Source organism: Macaca fascicularis, chromosome 2 (genome assembly GCF_037993035.2).
Source record: "Macaca fascicularis isolate 582-1 chromosome 2, T2T-MFA8v1.1".
Taxonomy (NCBI): Eukaryota; Metazoa; Chordata; class Mammalia; order Primates; family Cercopithecidae; genus Macaca; species Macaca fascicularis.
Window position 1 is genome coordinate 28,468,668 of NC_088376.1, and position 15,086 is coordinate 28,483,753.

The window sequence follows — 15,086 nt, forward strand, 5'->3', positions numbered from 1 at the left end:
GCTCTTGATGTAACTCCAAATGATATTATCCTATCATAAATTTACTCAGCATACTTCATAAACAAGATTATGTATATGCAATGTCAGGTTATTATGGTATATAACCTAAAAAAGGGAGAAACAGTTTGCCAAAATTTCCCATGTTTCTATCAAGTAAGAATTATTTATTCTATTCTAAAAGCAAAATTGCCTCCACCAATTATTATTCAAAACCAAGTGTCTTTCATGTGCCTCTCAGTGTGTCTCTGAAAAGATCAATTATCTAGAAACCTTATATATTCAGAATGCAGCCTGGCGCGGTGGCTCATGCCTATAATCCCAGCACTTTGGGAGGCTAAGGCAGGAGGATCACTTGAGGTCAGGAGTTTTAAGACCTGCTTGGGCAACACAGCAAGACCTCGTATCTACAAAAACTTCAACATTAGCCAGGCATGGTGGTGCACACCTATAGTCCCAGCTACTTGGGAGGCTAAGGTGAGAAGACTGCTTGACCCAAGAGGCCGAGGCTGCAGTGAGCCATGATCATGTCACTGCACTTCACCCTGGGCAACAGAGCAAGACCCTGTCTCAAAAAATCAGAACACAACCAGAGAGCTAGCAAAAATAGACTAAATGCAGCCAGAATAAATCTCACAAAGTCCATGCACTAAAGCTTATGCAAATGTACAGATTTCCTCAGAATGGAACTGAGACTACTTTCTATGCATATCCTCTTTTGGAGATATTTATATATAATATAAATCAGTACATTAACAGAAAGATCAGTTGGAGATTTAGGCTTAATTTTTAAAAAGTGGCATATAATATCACTTTCAAAAACCTTTAATATATAGCACCAGATTACAATGTTTACTCAATTTGTCTCCCAAACTATACTAAGAAGTCGTCCCTGATTTCTAGTTTTAGAATCATCAGAGATGATTTCCGGTTTTATTTTGGTTTGCTTTAGACAACCTAATATTTCCCATATATAACAAGTAAAAGCAGCAAATTAGTGAATCAGTAAGAGCAGTTCACTAAGAGCTATTTGGCAAAATCATTCTACCAAACAGCTTGAATATTTCCAAACCACCAGAGAGCATCAACACACTAAGCATGGCAAGGCAGAAACTGATGCTCATGATTCCAAATCTTAAAATACATTTTAAGAAAACAAAAGTTAAATTGTATTGACTATATTGTTTAATGAGAAGAGTATACAGTTTATAAGAACATCTGCTCTGCAAGAATCCTTTTTTTTTTTTTTTTTTTGAGATGCAGTCTCGCTCTGTCACCCAGGTTGTAGCACAGTGGTGCAATCTCTGCTCACTGCAACCTCTGCCTCCCAGGTTGAGGCAATTCTCATGTCTCAGCCTCCCATGCCTCAGCACTCTGTCACCCAGGCTGAAGTGCAGTGGTGTGATCTCAGCTCACTGCAGCCTCCGCCTCCCAGGTTCAAGCAATTATCATGCCTCAGTAGCTGGGATTACAGGCATATGACACCACGCCCTACTAATTTTTGTATTTTTAGTAGAGACAGTGTTTTGCCATGTTGGTCAGACTGGTTTCGAACTCCTGACCTCAGGTGATATGCCTGCCTCGGCCTTCCAAAGTGTTGGGATTACAGGCGTGAGCCACCACATCTGGCCTACAAGAATCCTGACCTAGTTCAATACTCTCGTGTTACAAATGTATAAACAGAGTTCACATAAATGCTTATGAAAGCATGTGAGGATGAGAACCATGCATACCGACTCCCAGCTCACAGGAATGTTAAAGTAGCCACATATGATAATATTTTAAACTAAGAAGTTAGGGAATAGTTAAGACTACTGAAAGACTTTTTTAGGTTGTGACATAAACGGATATGAAATACCAAATCTCTATCAACTTCTCTAGGTAATAACCTCTCAAATTCTGAATATGTACTTTTTAGAAGAAAATATCATGCATAAAGATGATAATATTTCACTTGAAACCAAATGATTAACTTCCACAAATTTTAACTATCAACGTATCAGAAAGTAGAATGAATATTTGAAACACACATTTTTTCTCATGAATCAAAAACCACATGCTGGTGGTTTGGTCTCCAGGTCTTCTTTCTCAAAAGTACTTTTAACAATGTGCACATGCAAAAAGATACAAGCACAGATTATAATTATACAAACAAGCCATTCGGAAGGCTAACAAGTGAAGGGCAACAGTAGAAAGCTTTCTGCTACTGGAAAAACATAAGTTATTTGGATTTAAATTTTCTAGCTAGCTTTTCTGTTTAGGAAGTAACTTTATTTTCCCCAGCTTTATTAAGGTATTGTTGAAAATAAAAATCGTATGTATTTACAATACATACTTATGATATATAATACGTTTTGATATATGTACACATTGTGAGGTGACTAAATCAAGGTAATTCAATACTGTATCACCTCACCTACTTACCTTTTTTTTTTTTTTTGATACAGAGTCTCACTCTGTTGCTCAGGCTGGAGTGCAGTGGCGCTATCTCGGCTCACTGCAACCTCCGTGGCAGAGTCTCACTCTGTTGCTCAGGCTGGAGTGCAGTGGCGCTATCTCAGCTCACTGCAACCTCTGCCTCCCAAGTTCAAGCAATACTCATGCCACAGGCGTGCACGACCATGCCCAGCTACTTTTTGCTTTTTTTTTTTTGGTAGGGATGGGGTTTGGCCATGTTGGCCAGGCTGGTCTCAAGCGATCTGCCCACTTTGACCTACCAAAGTGTTGGGATTACAGGCATGAGCCATGAGCCATGCGCCTGGCACTTACTATTTTTTAATGGTGAGGACATTTAACAATTTAGCAATTTTCAGGTACACATTATTAAGTAGTTACTGGAAGAAACTTTAACATATGCATACATGTAGTACTTTAGCCCTGTAATTTCTCCCTCTGAGAAACTTCCACAAATAACACAGTTGGGCTGGGCACAGTGGCTTACACCTATAATCCCAGCACCTTGGGAGGCTGAGGTGGGAGGACTGCTGTAGCCCAGGAGTTTGAGACCAACTTAGGCACCAACAGTGAGACCTGTCTCTACAAAAAAATAAAAAATTAGCCAAGTGTGGGGTGCATGCCTACAGTCAGTTCCCAGCTACTTGGGAAGACCACTTGAGCCCACATCAAGGCTGCAGTGAGCTTTGATGCCACCACTGCACACCAGCCTGGGCAAAGAGCAGGCTGTTTAAAAAAAAAAAAAAAAAAGGAAAACACAAAGTTTTTCAAATCTTCAAATTTTCTAAATCAAATGCTATGCACTAGGTGTAACAGCTACCATCTCAAGATAATACTATATCATGACAATACAACAAAAATATCAACAGTGATAAAATGACTCAGCCAAAAGTAACAGTGGTGATGGTAACTGTAATAGCTATAATTTAATAAACCTTTTACTCTGTGCCAGGCATTGTGGTAAAAACTTTAATCTGGATACAGTCTTCTTTCTTAACCACAATGGTTTATTCTTGAGAATTACTTGGCCATGAATTGTTAGGTAAAATAGTATGTTAATAATAAGTTTGAAACAAGCCTTGTTTTTCTTCATTTTAACAGTAACTTTTATTCCTGTTAGATGTTGTTTTAGAATAAAAACAACTAGTTTGCCATGCTAACCAATTTAGATGGGTGTTAAATATATAAGTAGAAACAGCACTTCACTTAGAGTTAATAACTGCTATAAATTTCTTTCTTTTTTTTTTTTTGAGATGGAGTCTCGCCCTGTCGCCCAGGCTGGAGTACAATGGCGTGATCTCGGCTCACTGCAACCTCCGCCTCCTGGGTTCAAATGTTTCTCCTGCCTCAGTCTCCTGAGTAACTGGGGTTACAGGCACCCACTGCCACGCCCAGCTAATTTTTGTATTTTTAGTAGAGATGAAGTTTCACCATGTTGACCAGGCTGATCTCAAACTCCTGACCTCGTGATCTGCCAGCCTCACCCTCCCAAAGTGCTGGGATTACAGGCATGAGCCACCGCACCCGGTCAACAATGTTTTTAAAATTCCGACAAACACCGCACCTCAAAAAAACCCCACAATTATTCTGTGTATGGGAGAATCAATGTTAGTATCAATGTAAAATCAACTACTCAGAACACATAAAGCAGTGGTTCTCAAATTTAGCATGCCATCAGAATCATCTGGAAAACTTATTAAAACCTAAATTGTTGGTCCCACCCAAATGCTTTGATTCAACACGAGATTCTGCATTTTAACAAGTTCCTAGTTAATGCAGCTGCTTCTGGAAGTGGGAATGCTCTTTGAGGACCACTGTTCTAAGCTAATGTTCAAAAATCACAGAACCAGCAAGAGGAATGTTAATGTTTTCATGTACAGTTCCATTACCTAAACTTTAGAGTCTATAAGACATTTTTGATTAGTGCAAACAAAATTGTAACTGTGGTATGAAGCACTTTTCTGAGAAGAGAAAAAAAGGACTGTCTGCTTGTTATTTCACCGCATATTCTAACTACTGAGGATTAATTTGTTTATAAATATCACATAAATGTCTTCTTAAAAATATTTCTTGAGAAGAGAAACTCACTAGGAATCTTTAAAGTTTTTTCAGGTATTCAAGGTGCTAAACGAAAGCTGGCTAGCCCTCATTCAACAAGTATTTACTGAAGAGCTCCTGAGCCTAGAGATGCAGTACCAAGCAAAGCAGGAAGACAACTCTCTGAGCCTACTGCTCCTTGTTAACCTCTCAGCTAACTTCAGACAAACAATAAAAACATAAATGTCATGCAAACTTTAAACCCCTACAAACAAGCTAGAACTCTCTAAATTGCTAAATCTGCTGCATGCAATTTCATCAAGAGTGCTATGGGGTAAGATGCATGAAGTATGGTGAGGCAACAAGGATTCTTTTTTTTTTGGTTGAAACAGGGTTCTCACTCTGTCACCTAGGCTGGAGTGTGGGGGTGTAGTCTCGGCTCACTGTAACCTCCGCCTCTTGAGTTCAAGCAATCCTCCCACCTCAGCCTTCTGAGTAGCGGGGACTACAGGTGTGTGCCACCACGCCTGGCCAATTTTCGTATTTTTTGTAAAGATGGGGTTTCGCTATGTTGGCCAGGCTGGTCTCAAATTCCCGGACTCAAGTGATCTGCCCACCTCAGCTTCCCAAAGTGCTGGGATTACAGATGTGAGCCATCATGCCCAGTGCAACAGGAATTTTTAAATCAAGTTATTATATTTAGGAAGAACCACACAAATTACAGAAGAAATCTTGATATTCTTTCTTTGTGGATCCAGAATCCACAAAGAATGTAACATATGATATCCACCTTTGAACACAATCAAATAGAGATGAAAATTTTAAGTGAGTGCTTCAGAACAATAACTCAAGTCAGGAAATATAAACAGTAAAGTGAAAATTAAACAGCTGAGGCCAGGCATGGTAGTTCACGCCTATAATTCCAGCACTTTGGGAGGCCGAGGCAGGTGGATCACTTGAGGTTAGGAGTCTGAGACCAGTTTGGCCAAGATGGCAAAACCCTGTCTCTACTAAAAATACAAAAGTTCGTTGGGAGTGGTGGTGTGGTCCTGTAATCCCAGCTACTCAGGAGGCTGAGGCAGGAGAATCGCTTGAACCTGGGAAGTGGATGTTGCAGTCAGCCTAGATCATACCACTGCACTCCAACCTGGGCCACGTAGTGAAACTCTGTCTCAAAAAGAAAAAAAAAAAACCCAACAGTTGAAATGCAAAAGAGTTGGTTGGCTTCATTTTTCAGGTAACTTCTACTACCTGTCAGTCAAAACAAAAATACGTATTACCTGCAAGTTATAGACCTTTTGAGTTGATCATGAAATAGCTCAAACCTTAAAATTCTTAAATGTTTTACATCTACTCTAGCTCCTAAAGGTGAAAAGCTATGAGTACAGAGCATAAAAGAACAGTTTCCACAGCTATAATCATAATGGTACTGTCATACCTCCTGAATAGTATTCACATGGGGTCAGCACAGTGAAAAAGTACCCAATAAAGATTAACAGAAAGGCCACGGGCAGTGGCTCATGCCTGTAATCTCAGCACTTGGAGAGCCCAAGGCGGGCGGATCACTTGAGGCCAGGAGTTCAAGACCAACCTGGCCGACATGGTGAAACCCCATCTCTACTAAAAATACAAAAATTAGCCAGGAGTGGTGGCTTGCGCCTATAGTCCCAGCTACTTGGCGGGCTGAGGCATGAGAATCGCTCAATCCTGGGAAGCGGAGGTCGCAGTGAGCCAGGGCGGCACCACTGCACTCTAGCCTGGGCGACAGAGACCCTGTCTCAAAAAAAAAAAAAAAGGATTAATAGAAATTTGGATGCAAATTCATTTTTGTTTTTAAATAGGAAGCTCTACAAATAGAAATGAAAATCTTTACGAAAAATTCATTAATGAAATCAAGACAATCTAACTGGTGTTACATGGAGATTATATGGAGATACACACGTATCAGAGATATGTTTATGATACACAGGATATGGGTTACATTTTTCTTTTAAACACCCTTCTTGAGCTATCATTAGGAAAAAATAAACTTAGAAGTGGATTACCCAAAACAAGATAAAAATTCTAACCTTAAGCTCTTGCAAAGCTCCCCAGGAATTAAGTTCTATACTACAGTACTTCAGATTTTTTATTATTTTAATAAAATAATAAAGAGAGGAGAAAAGAGTAGCATATAGTAACTCCCAAACGTATTTGGCCCAGGTATTTAACCCAGAATGCATATATACTTTGGGAAATGCTGCCATTAACAGTAAAGTAAGTGGGTGTACATGATCTGGCATTCTTTAACCTTTTCCTACTGGACTAACAGTTAGCTTTAGATTAAATTGCTTCTGGAGGAAGCGAAACCTTCTAGAGAAGCAGTATTTCATTATTAAAATGGATATAGTGTATTAACAACAACAACAACAAAATCACATGTGGATGTACCTTCAAGGAAAAAAAAGATCACAAAGGATGTCTAATATATTGTGTATTAACATTTTTTAAAATGTCAAGACTTCTGACTCAAAAGCTCCATGATGCTTTCTGATGTTCAGCAATTAGAAAAAACATAAAATATTCTAATATAACATTGTAACAAGATATACAAAGGCCAGGAGGTAGTAGAGTTCTGTAACTTATCTTACTAGAATGGGTCTAAGATTATGAATAACATTCTCAAGCATATTTGCTGAAGAACACTCACTAAATGCACAGTATGAAGTTTTGCTTCTGAAAGACAGATTCCAAGAAGTTGCCACATGCCAGCTGGTATCTACCTGTCTTATTTCCACAGTTTGACTTTAATTTTACAGGATGGGGTTAAAACATATACACAAATACCTCAGAAAAGAGCATTGCTTAATTATGTATCACTTGCAAAATATCGTGAATCTCAAACTGTGTCATTCTTCCCACATTTCATCTAATTGAAAAGCATCATTTCACAGATTAAACAGCGGCCCAAAAGAGGCTCTCTTGTCCCACAGCTATATAATTATAGGTTTCTTTGATTAAAGTCAATTTTTTTTTGTTTTTTTTTTTTAAAGAGATGGGTTCTCATTGTGTTGCCCAGGCTAGACTTGAACTCCTAGGCTAAAATAATCCTGCCTCAGCCTCCAAATACCTGGGACTAAAGGAATGCAGCACCACGCCCAGCTAAAATTCAATTTTCCCACTTCATGCCCTCTCTTGACAATACCGTACTGTTCGCTGTCTCCTTTTCACCCTGCATCTTACCTTCCCCTCATCTCTGTCGCACCATGACCACCTTGTCAGTGCCTATTCTTTCCCTTCTCATTTCATCTTTTTCTTCAGGTTCCATTTTCCTGTCATGTCCCTTTCCATTAATCACTTTTTCTCTTCCCTCAGCTTAGGAGCATTCTTACATGTACATCTTAGCAGGGAGCACCTATAATCACAGCTACCTGGGAGGTTGAGAATGGAGGCTTACTTGAGGCCAGGAGTTCAAGACCAACCTGGAAACACAGCGAGACTCTGACTCTTAAAAAAAAAAAACAAACTTGCCTGGCATGGTGGCAAGCACCCTTAGGCCCAGCTACTTAGTGGGAGGCTAAGGCAGGATGATCATTTGAGCTGAGAGTTCCAGGCTGCAGTCTGCAGTGAGTTATGATCCGGACACTGCACTCCAGCCTAGGCAAGATTCCATCTCTTAAATAACAACAAAAAAAGTACATCTAGCAGTATTTAATTATATTTAATTAATTTTACAAATAAGTATAATGATTTACAAATAGTTCAGTTATATAGATCAGAATTTAAGGTTACTTTTTTTTACTATTCATTTTAAACCAATATAATTGAGCACAAACATGTACTGTATTAATTTGAAGAAGCTTCTACTTGTTAGCTAGAAATAGGTATCAGGTCAAGTCATATTACTTGAGACACTGATTCTACTCATGTTTTTATCTGTATTTTAGCGACAATATAACCACAAGGGATTAACCAAACAATCAAATGTAAAAACACATCATTTTCACAAAAATAAAGGCAAGTTTTAAAGCTTAAGGTAAGCTGAACAGCTCTTTTCTTCACTCTATGACTTAGCTATTCATAATCACACAATTGGAACATCAAAATACTTTGTCAACGTATGATTCGATTAAATGAAGCAGGGAAAAAAGAAAATCTCACCCCCAATGGTACTCTCTTGAAATTCATGAAATTGGCCTTTCACAAAACGAAGCACTAGGCTTGATTTGCCAACAGCAGACTCTCCCAGAAGTACTAGTTTGAACTGGCATATTTTATTTCCAGTATTTGGCCCGTTGGGTCTTGTTGCGCCTCGATTAGCCATGTCCAAATTTGAAATAAGTCCTTAATTTCAGATTCTTCAATGAACTTCCAGAATTCAAGGGGTAAATATTCTTCTTTCTGGAGGTAAAGAAACCTGTAAAGAAACAATTATGAATTAAATATACAAATCAGTAAAGCAAATTTACTATTAATCACTTTAAATTTTGCCTATAGCACGATTATCTTAAGCTCTACTAGACCTTCAATGTCACTATCTTTTAAAGGAAATTTAAAAGTATAGGATTTGAGCCCAAAATCATTTTTTCTTTTTTTTTTTTAAAGGCTAACCTCAAAGCTTCAACTTTGTGCCAGGCAGTACTTTAAGTACTTAACTTCTCAACAATCCTATAAAATGAGATATTATTACAATCCTTATAAATGAGGAAACAAGCACAGAGATGTTAAGAAGCTTAATTGAGGTCACATAGTTACTGTCACAGAAGTGACACACAGCTGAGTTTCAAACCCAGGCAACCTGAGAGATGACTTGAGTTCAAGTTTTGTAGCCAGGCTACTTGGGTTAACATTGTTTTGAGAAAAATTATGTTATTAATATATGGGAAGCTTTTAGAACAGATCCTAGAGTTTAGTATTATTTGAAGTCTTCTGTTAAACGATGCATTTTTCATTTAATTAACGGTAATTTTGGACAACAAATATTTTCAGTATCCCAGGTTTGTGTGCCTAATGGCAGACAGACTTAAAACTGTTTCTTCATCTGCTCAAGTATACCATACACAGAAATGCTAACAGTTGTTCTCTATGTGGTGGGATTATTACTGACTTATTTACTTACACTAATTGTAACTTTTTTGTAGTTTTTAGAAGAAAAAATGCATGACTTTTTTTTTTATTATGAATTTTTTTGAGAAAGGGTTTTGCTCTCTCACCCAGGCTGGAGTGCAGTGGCATGGTCATAGCTCACTGTAACCTACACCTCCTGGGCTCAAGCAATCCTGCCACAACCTCCTGAGTAGCTGGGACTACAGGCGCTCAGAACCATGCCAGGCCACTTTTTTGGTAGAGACACTGTCCTGCTATGTTGCCCAGCATGATCTTGAATTCCCGGGCTCAAGCAATCCTCCTGCCTCAGCCTCGCAAAGGGCTGGGATTACAGGTGTGAGCCACCACACCCAGCCTGCAGGCCATTATTTTTTATTTAAACAACACATTAAAAAATCTAGCCTGAATGGCAACTTCTGTGCTAATTTTTAATCTCTAAGGAATTAGTGAATATTTGAAGAACCTTTTTCAATCCACTCACAAACCAATCTTAACAGTTTCCTTCTATCTTTAATCAAAATCCGAATATATGCTAATATATTAAACCTGATGATTCCCTCTCTAAAAACCCTGCTATATTTCACTTAGCTACCTCATGTAAGAAATATGTCTTTCACACTGGACACAGTGGCTTATACTGGTAAATTCCAACACTTGGCGGTTGAGGAAGAAGGACTGCTTGAGACCAGCCTGGGCAACAGTGAGACCCTGTCTCTATATTAAAAACAAAAGAAAGAAATACGCCTTTCCCATAAAATCAGTTTATAATATGCTCTTGATACTGAATTCCCTAACATGTCCACGAGATCTTAGTTCTTAAGGCAATAAAACTACCTCCCTGCCTTAACTAAACACCAGCTTTCTAGAGTCCTTATCTTTTACCATTACATTCTGAAATATGTACAGATTAATTGAGGTAATATCTGAGTTGCTTCTAAATAACGACATATAAATAAAAATCCCCCTCCCCACAAACATACCAGACTTGGGGGTCTAATCCTGGCTATACCAATTTCCGCCTGGGCAAATTCTTTAATTTCCAAGTCTCTATTCCCATAATATCTAACTTGCATAGCTGCTGTGACAATTAAATGAAACAATACATGTAAACAATCTCTAATAAACATAGTAGGGATTGAAATTGTCAATAACGTGGTCCTTTGATAAGAAAATATCTAGAGAACATCATATGTACTGAAAATGCACCAATACAGCTTCAGATATTACACAAGCAGTATCAATTAAAACATTTTCCATTTGTCTTTTTATCTACAAAAACACGAAATTACTTATCAAGGACAACATGCTCCAAATTTCTACGGTACTTTCAAAATTTCAGGCAAAACATCAGATTCCCATAAAAAAAAAAAATCAAACAAGATTCTGATTTCACTTTGACTTTTAAGGTTTAAAGTTACTTAACTGTGGCTACTCCCCTTGAGGATCTCAAACAGGAAATAACTAGAGTTAATAGTAAATACACACTTAGCATAACACGAAGGTTAAAAATTACGTGTATTCATTTGTATTCACTGCTTACTGAAACTTGTTTTGCAAAACAAGAATTTTGCATAATATACATTTGTAATCTTTTGAAAATAACTGTTATTCATTCTATAGTTAAAATCCTTCTAAGTGTTCTTTGATCAAAAAATTGGGCACTTATTTTGTGCCAGGCACTGTTTCATGTACTTTGCTTACACAAATGCTGAGTTATCATTTCCATTTTACTTTAGGAATAAAGTTTATGAGCAGTCTTGAGTATTCCCAGAGATGTGCAAGTGTTTTTTCTTATTATGTAAAAGGCAACTGATTGAACGCTTTGATTCCACTTAAGCAAGACAAAAACCAAGTATGTGAACTATGACGTTCAGAATTTAAAAGTTTGAAAGTCTCAGAGGTAAACAGCTTCCAGGAAAGATAACATCAGAACAAGTTTCATGGTCACTACCCATTGAAGGAGTTCAGCGGTCCTGTTATCTCGAATTTATTTAACGCTGTAGTTCACTACCTTCCATACATAAGACAAGAGTCTCTAGACGGCCCATTTTGACGAGTCTCCCACCCACCGACACTACACGTCTTTGGAAGTTGCAGGTAGGCGGAGCTCCCCACATTCACACCTGCAGTAGGCCCGGGTTCCTGCTTGGAGAGCACCAGGGTAGCTTATAGCCAACTCCAGATCGCCTGGATAAGCACCACTCACCAGGTCCCTTGGCCTTTCCAACCTCCTCCCCCGAACCTGGCTGGCTTTGACCGAGACCCCCAGGACTGCCAGCACAGGGACCAGGCGGAACCGCGGCCTCCAGTACACTTTCCACGGCGCCATCTTGAGAAGGGAAAGGGTGACACCCGTCGCTCCCTCAGTCAGTCCCCAAATCCCGGTCTCCAGAGCCCCTTGAGGATGAGTCACCAGGGCTGGCAGAACAAGACGCCGGGTTCGATAGTTCTCTGGTCCAGGCTACTGCTGCGCATGAGGGAGAAGGGGCGGGGGTCTTAGTACCCGCAGGGCCGCGGACAGGCTGGGGATCGCGGATAACCTGGGGTCCAGACCCCCACTGCGCAGGGGGAGAGGCGGTTCGGTTACCTGAGACCGCAGCAAGCCGGGCTGCGGGGCCGAAGCTTCCTGGCACCAAGGCCCAGGCGTGGCCCGTAGGATGAGTGTGTGTCTATGGCGGTGGTGGTGGCGGCGGCGGCGCCGTCTGCTCTTCGCGTCGCTCCCCTCACACTGGACTGTGCGGGGCTCTTGCCGTGGTGCCGCCCCTGTCGGGCTCCGTCTCCGCCTCTCGCCGCTCCGCCTTCCTCTTTCCTTTCCCCTCCTCCGCCGCCGCCGCCGGCGCTGGAGTTCCGACGAAGTCTTCCTCCTCCTCCTCCCTCTGCCTCCTCCCCTAAGGCCAGCCGCCGGCTCCTTCACGAACCAAAACACAAACACTCAAGTCCCACCGCCGGAGCCACTTCCGCTGTCCGGTGTCGGCCCCGCCGCCACGTCGCCGCACGCAGCGAACTACGCCCCTTCGTCACTTCCCGTCATCGCCAGTGCCCCCGCTCCATCCGCTTCCCCGCCCCTTTCCGAATCCCTCCCCGCCCAGGTCTGTTCGCGGGGCGGGGCGAGGCAAGATGTCACGTGACCCTGCGAGTGGCTCTGACCGGAGCTGGCCGCCTTTCTCCCCTTCCCCCACCCCAGGTACACGCGGCCACGCCCTCTCCAGCGCCATTGTTATTTGGGCTGGGGGGGTCTCTGGGCTCCCGGCGGCCGGGTTCGGGGGAAATTCTTTTACTATGCTTTGGGGGAAGACCAAAATATCTTATTTTTTTGTTTGTTTTTTGTGCCCAGCCCTTGTGGGAGCGGCAAGGTTCCCTCACCCCAATCCTGGCACCTCGTCGAAGGGGCTTTATTAGAGAGAACTTGTCTAGCACTAGAGAACCTCCCCCCAAAAAATGTCCCTGGGGTTGGGTGGGTCGGTAAAGGCTGGTAAAACGCATTTACCCCAAGTAGGAAGAGAGGACCCTTCCTATCCTAAAAGCCGCCTTTAGGCGCCTGACAAAAGTCGCTTCTATTAAGAGTTTACGTGGTTTTGGTAGGGGGCGGGGAGGGCCAAATCCTAAAATAGCATCTACCTTTTATTCAGAATCTCTCTTCGCTCTTTACTGTACTAAATGCTTTACAGGAATTATCCAATTGAATTCTTACGCTAGGAGTCTTTCATTCTGAAACTAACTTGTTAATCGTTTGTTCCCTACATTCGAATTTTAGTTCCCCTTGGTTGTCCTCACCGCTGTAAATCTGTGTCCAGCCCAGTGCCTGGCAGCCAAGTTTTCAGTTCTAGTTGTAGATATTTTACAGGTAAATAATTTGAGACACAAGAGATTGAGTAACTTGTCCGAGATCACTGCTGTGTGGTGCCTAAGCTGGATTCTGATCTGCGGGTTGGCTCCAGAACATGAGTTGTTGAACACAATTCTGGTGAAAGACTACCCGAGACGTCGTTACCCTCCTCGGGGGACCTACTGAAGATGTGAATCCCATACCATAGTCAGTCTCTGGAAAGGCTTCTGCCACCAACCCCTCCCCAGCCTCCGCCAGAAACATTGTTTTGGTAATTTGGTAGAAGAATATTAAATTGATTTTCCTTCAGAATAAAGGCAACTTTTCAGTTTGCAGTTTACAATGTATAGCTCTGTTGTGATGGCGAGAATATTGTCCTTGAAGCATACCGGGTTAAGGTATCCTGTGGGCGTGCAGTCGGCAGCATTGTGTAATGAAGATGATTTGAACTTCGAACAGCCAGCCTTTCAGGTCAACTACCCAGTTGCCAGAAGAACGTAATGTGTCATATATAAATGGTACCTGTGGCATTTTATTCTCAAGGAGTTGTTCCAATATTAACTATTAATCATGGTGATAGCTCTGAAACAATCCCAGGAGGAATCAGGAAATAGGATATGTGACATCAGTTTTGTCATGTCAACAGCATGCCCAAAACCAAACCTATTCCACTCCAAACCTGCTTCTGCTTAGAGAATGGCATTAACATCCTCCCAGTCACCCAGACTTGGAACTGCAGAATCATCTTCAACTCTTTCTTCTCACAAACCATTGTCCATTCTATCAACAAATTATCTAATCCCCAAATTTGAGGTCTAATCTCAACACCTGGTCCATGGTAGTGTTTATATAAACTGAAATTAATGCATACTGCTGCTCTTTCTGTCCATTCTTTACACTAGCCACTCTACTAGAAAAATGTTCAATGCTATCTCATTACTTGCCAGTCTAAAGTTCTTTAACTCTAGTCCCAACCCACGTTTCTTTCATTCTATTTCTATAGAATCCCTCTCCCCAAACTCTTTATTTGTCCCCTGACCACACGTATCTGTGTTCCCTGAATATTGCCTGTGTGTTGCCATCTTGGTGTCTGATCACTTTTTTTTTTCTCCACCTGAAACACTACTATTGCCTATAACTGCTGGCTCCATCTCAGCCAGGACACCAGTTCCTCTAGACAGCATCTGCAGATACTTCTACTGGATTTAATTATTATTTTTTCTGTAATTTCACAATACTTTGCCTTGCTCCCTATAATATCTGTCTTAAAATCTGCCTTATTTTAATAGTTAATGAGCACCTGGACTTTACTCCTTAGCCTTTCCTTCAATTATAAGGTTTTTAAGGGCTGTGACGATCAGTTATTCATCATTTCAGTTCTTCACAAAAGACCTTTGACTGCTATAATAGGAACCCCCAAAGTATTGGTGAACTTAATTACATTTAGAATTGTGAACATTGGACTAACAAGACCTCACAACGAAACATCTGATGCTGAAGTTTACAAATTGCAAAAAACTCCCTGTTTCATCGTTCCAGTATGTTGCTTCCTCACTCATTCCTGTTTACTGATTTTGTCTTCACCTCCTTCATGAATACTTTTCACAATATTTTACAGTTTAGTCATAATGTTTGCCTGGAAGAGTGCTGCCCTGGTGGCTGGCATTTCTAAAGATCCAGTAGTAAT

At 40.8% G+C, this 15,086-nt stretch overlaps 2 protein-coding genes across 4 annotated transcripts in view; one reads left to right on the forward strand and one right to left on the reverse strand.

The window, feature by feature from the left end:
- Positions 1-12,532, reverse strand: part of RAB5A (RAB5A, member RAS oncogene family) — a 37,025-nt gene extending 24,493 nt beyond the window's left edge. For 2 of the 3 annotated variants that reach the window (XM_074030904.1, XM_045387015.2), the window contains exons 1-2: positions 12,161-12,532; positions 8,629-8,884 (exon numbers count right to left, since the gene is read on the reverse strand). In XM_074030904.1, the coding sequence (XP_073887005.1) occupies positions 8,629-8,791 (163 nt within the window). In that variant the 5' untranslated portion in view covers positions 8,792-8,884; positions 12,161-12,532. Of the gene's footprint in view, positions 1-8,628; positions 8,885-11,779 lie in introns of all 3 variants that reach the window. The other variant, XM_045387016.3, reaches the window with a different exon arrangement.
- On the forward strand, positions 11,687-13,738 carry LOC141409619 (uncharacterized). Its single transcript, XM_074030902.1, has 2 exons — positions 11,687-12,757; positions 13,418-13,738. Exons 1-2 carry the CDS (start codon positions 12,245-12,247, stop codon positions 13,583-13,585), a joined length of 681 nt encoding a protein of 226 aa, XP_073887003.1. The 5' UTR covers positions 11,687-12,244; the 3' UTR covers positions 13,586-13,738.
- The last annotated feature ends 1,348 nt before the right edge of the window (positions 13,739-15,086 follow it).

Bases quoted from the DNA above. Each gene is read 5' to 3' on its own strand.
- LOC141409619 (XM_074030902.1), top strand. From the start codon at position 12,245: ATGGCGGTGGTGGTGGCGGCGGCGGCGCCGTCTGCTCTTCGCGTCGCT. The intron at 12,758-13,417 runs GTACACGCGGCC...GATATTTTACAG, and splicing joins CTCCCCTTCCCCCACCCCAG to GTAAATAATTTGAGACACAA.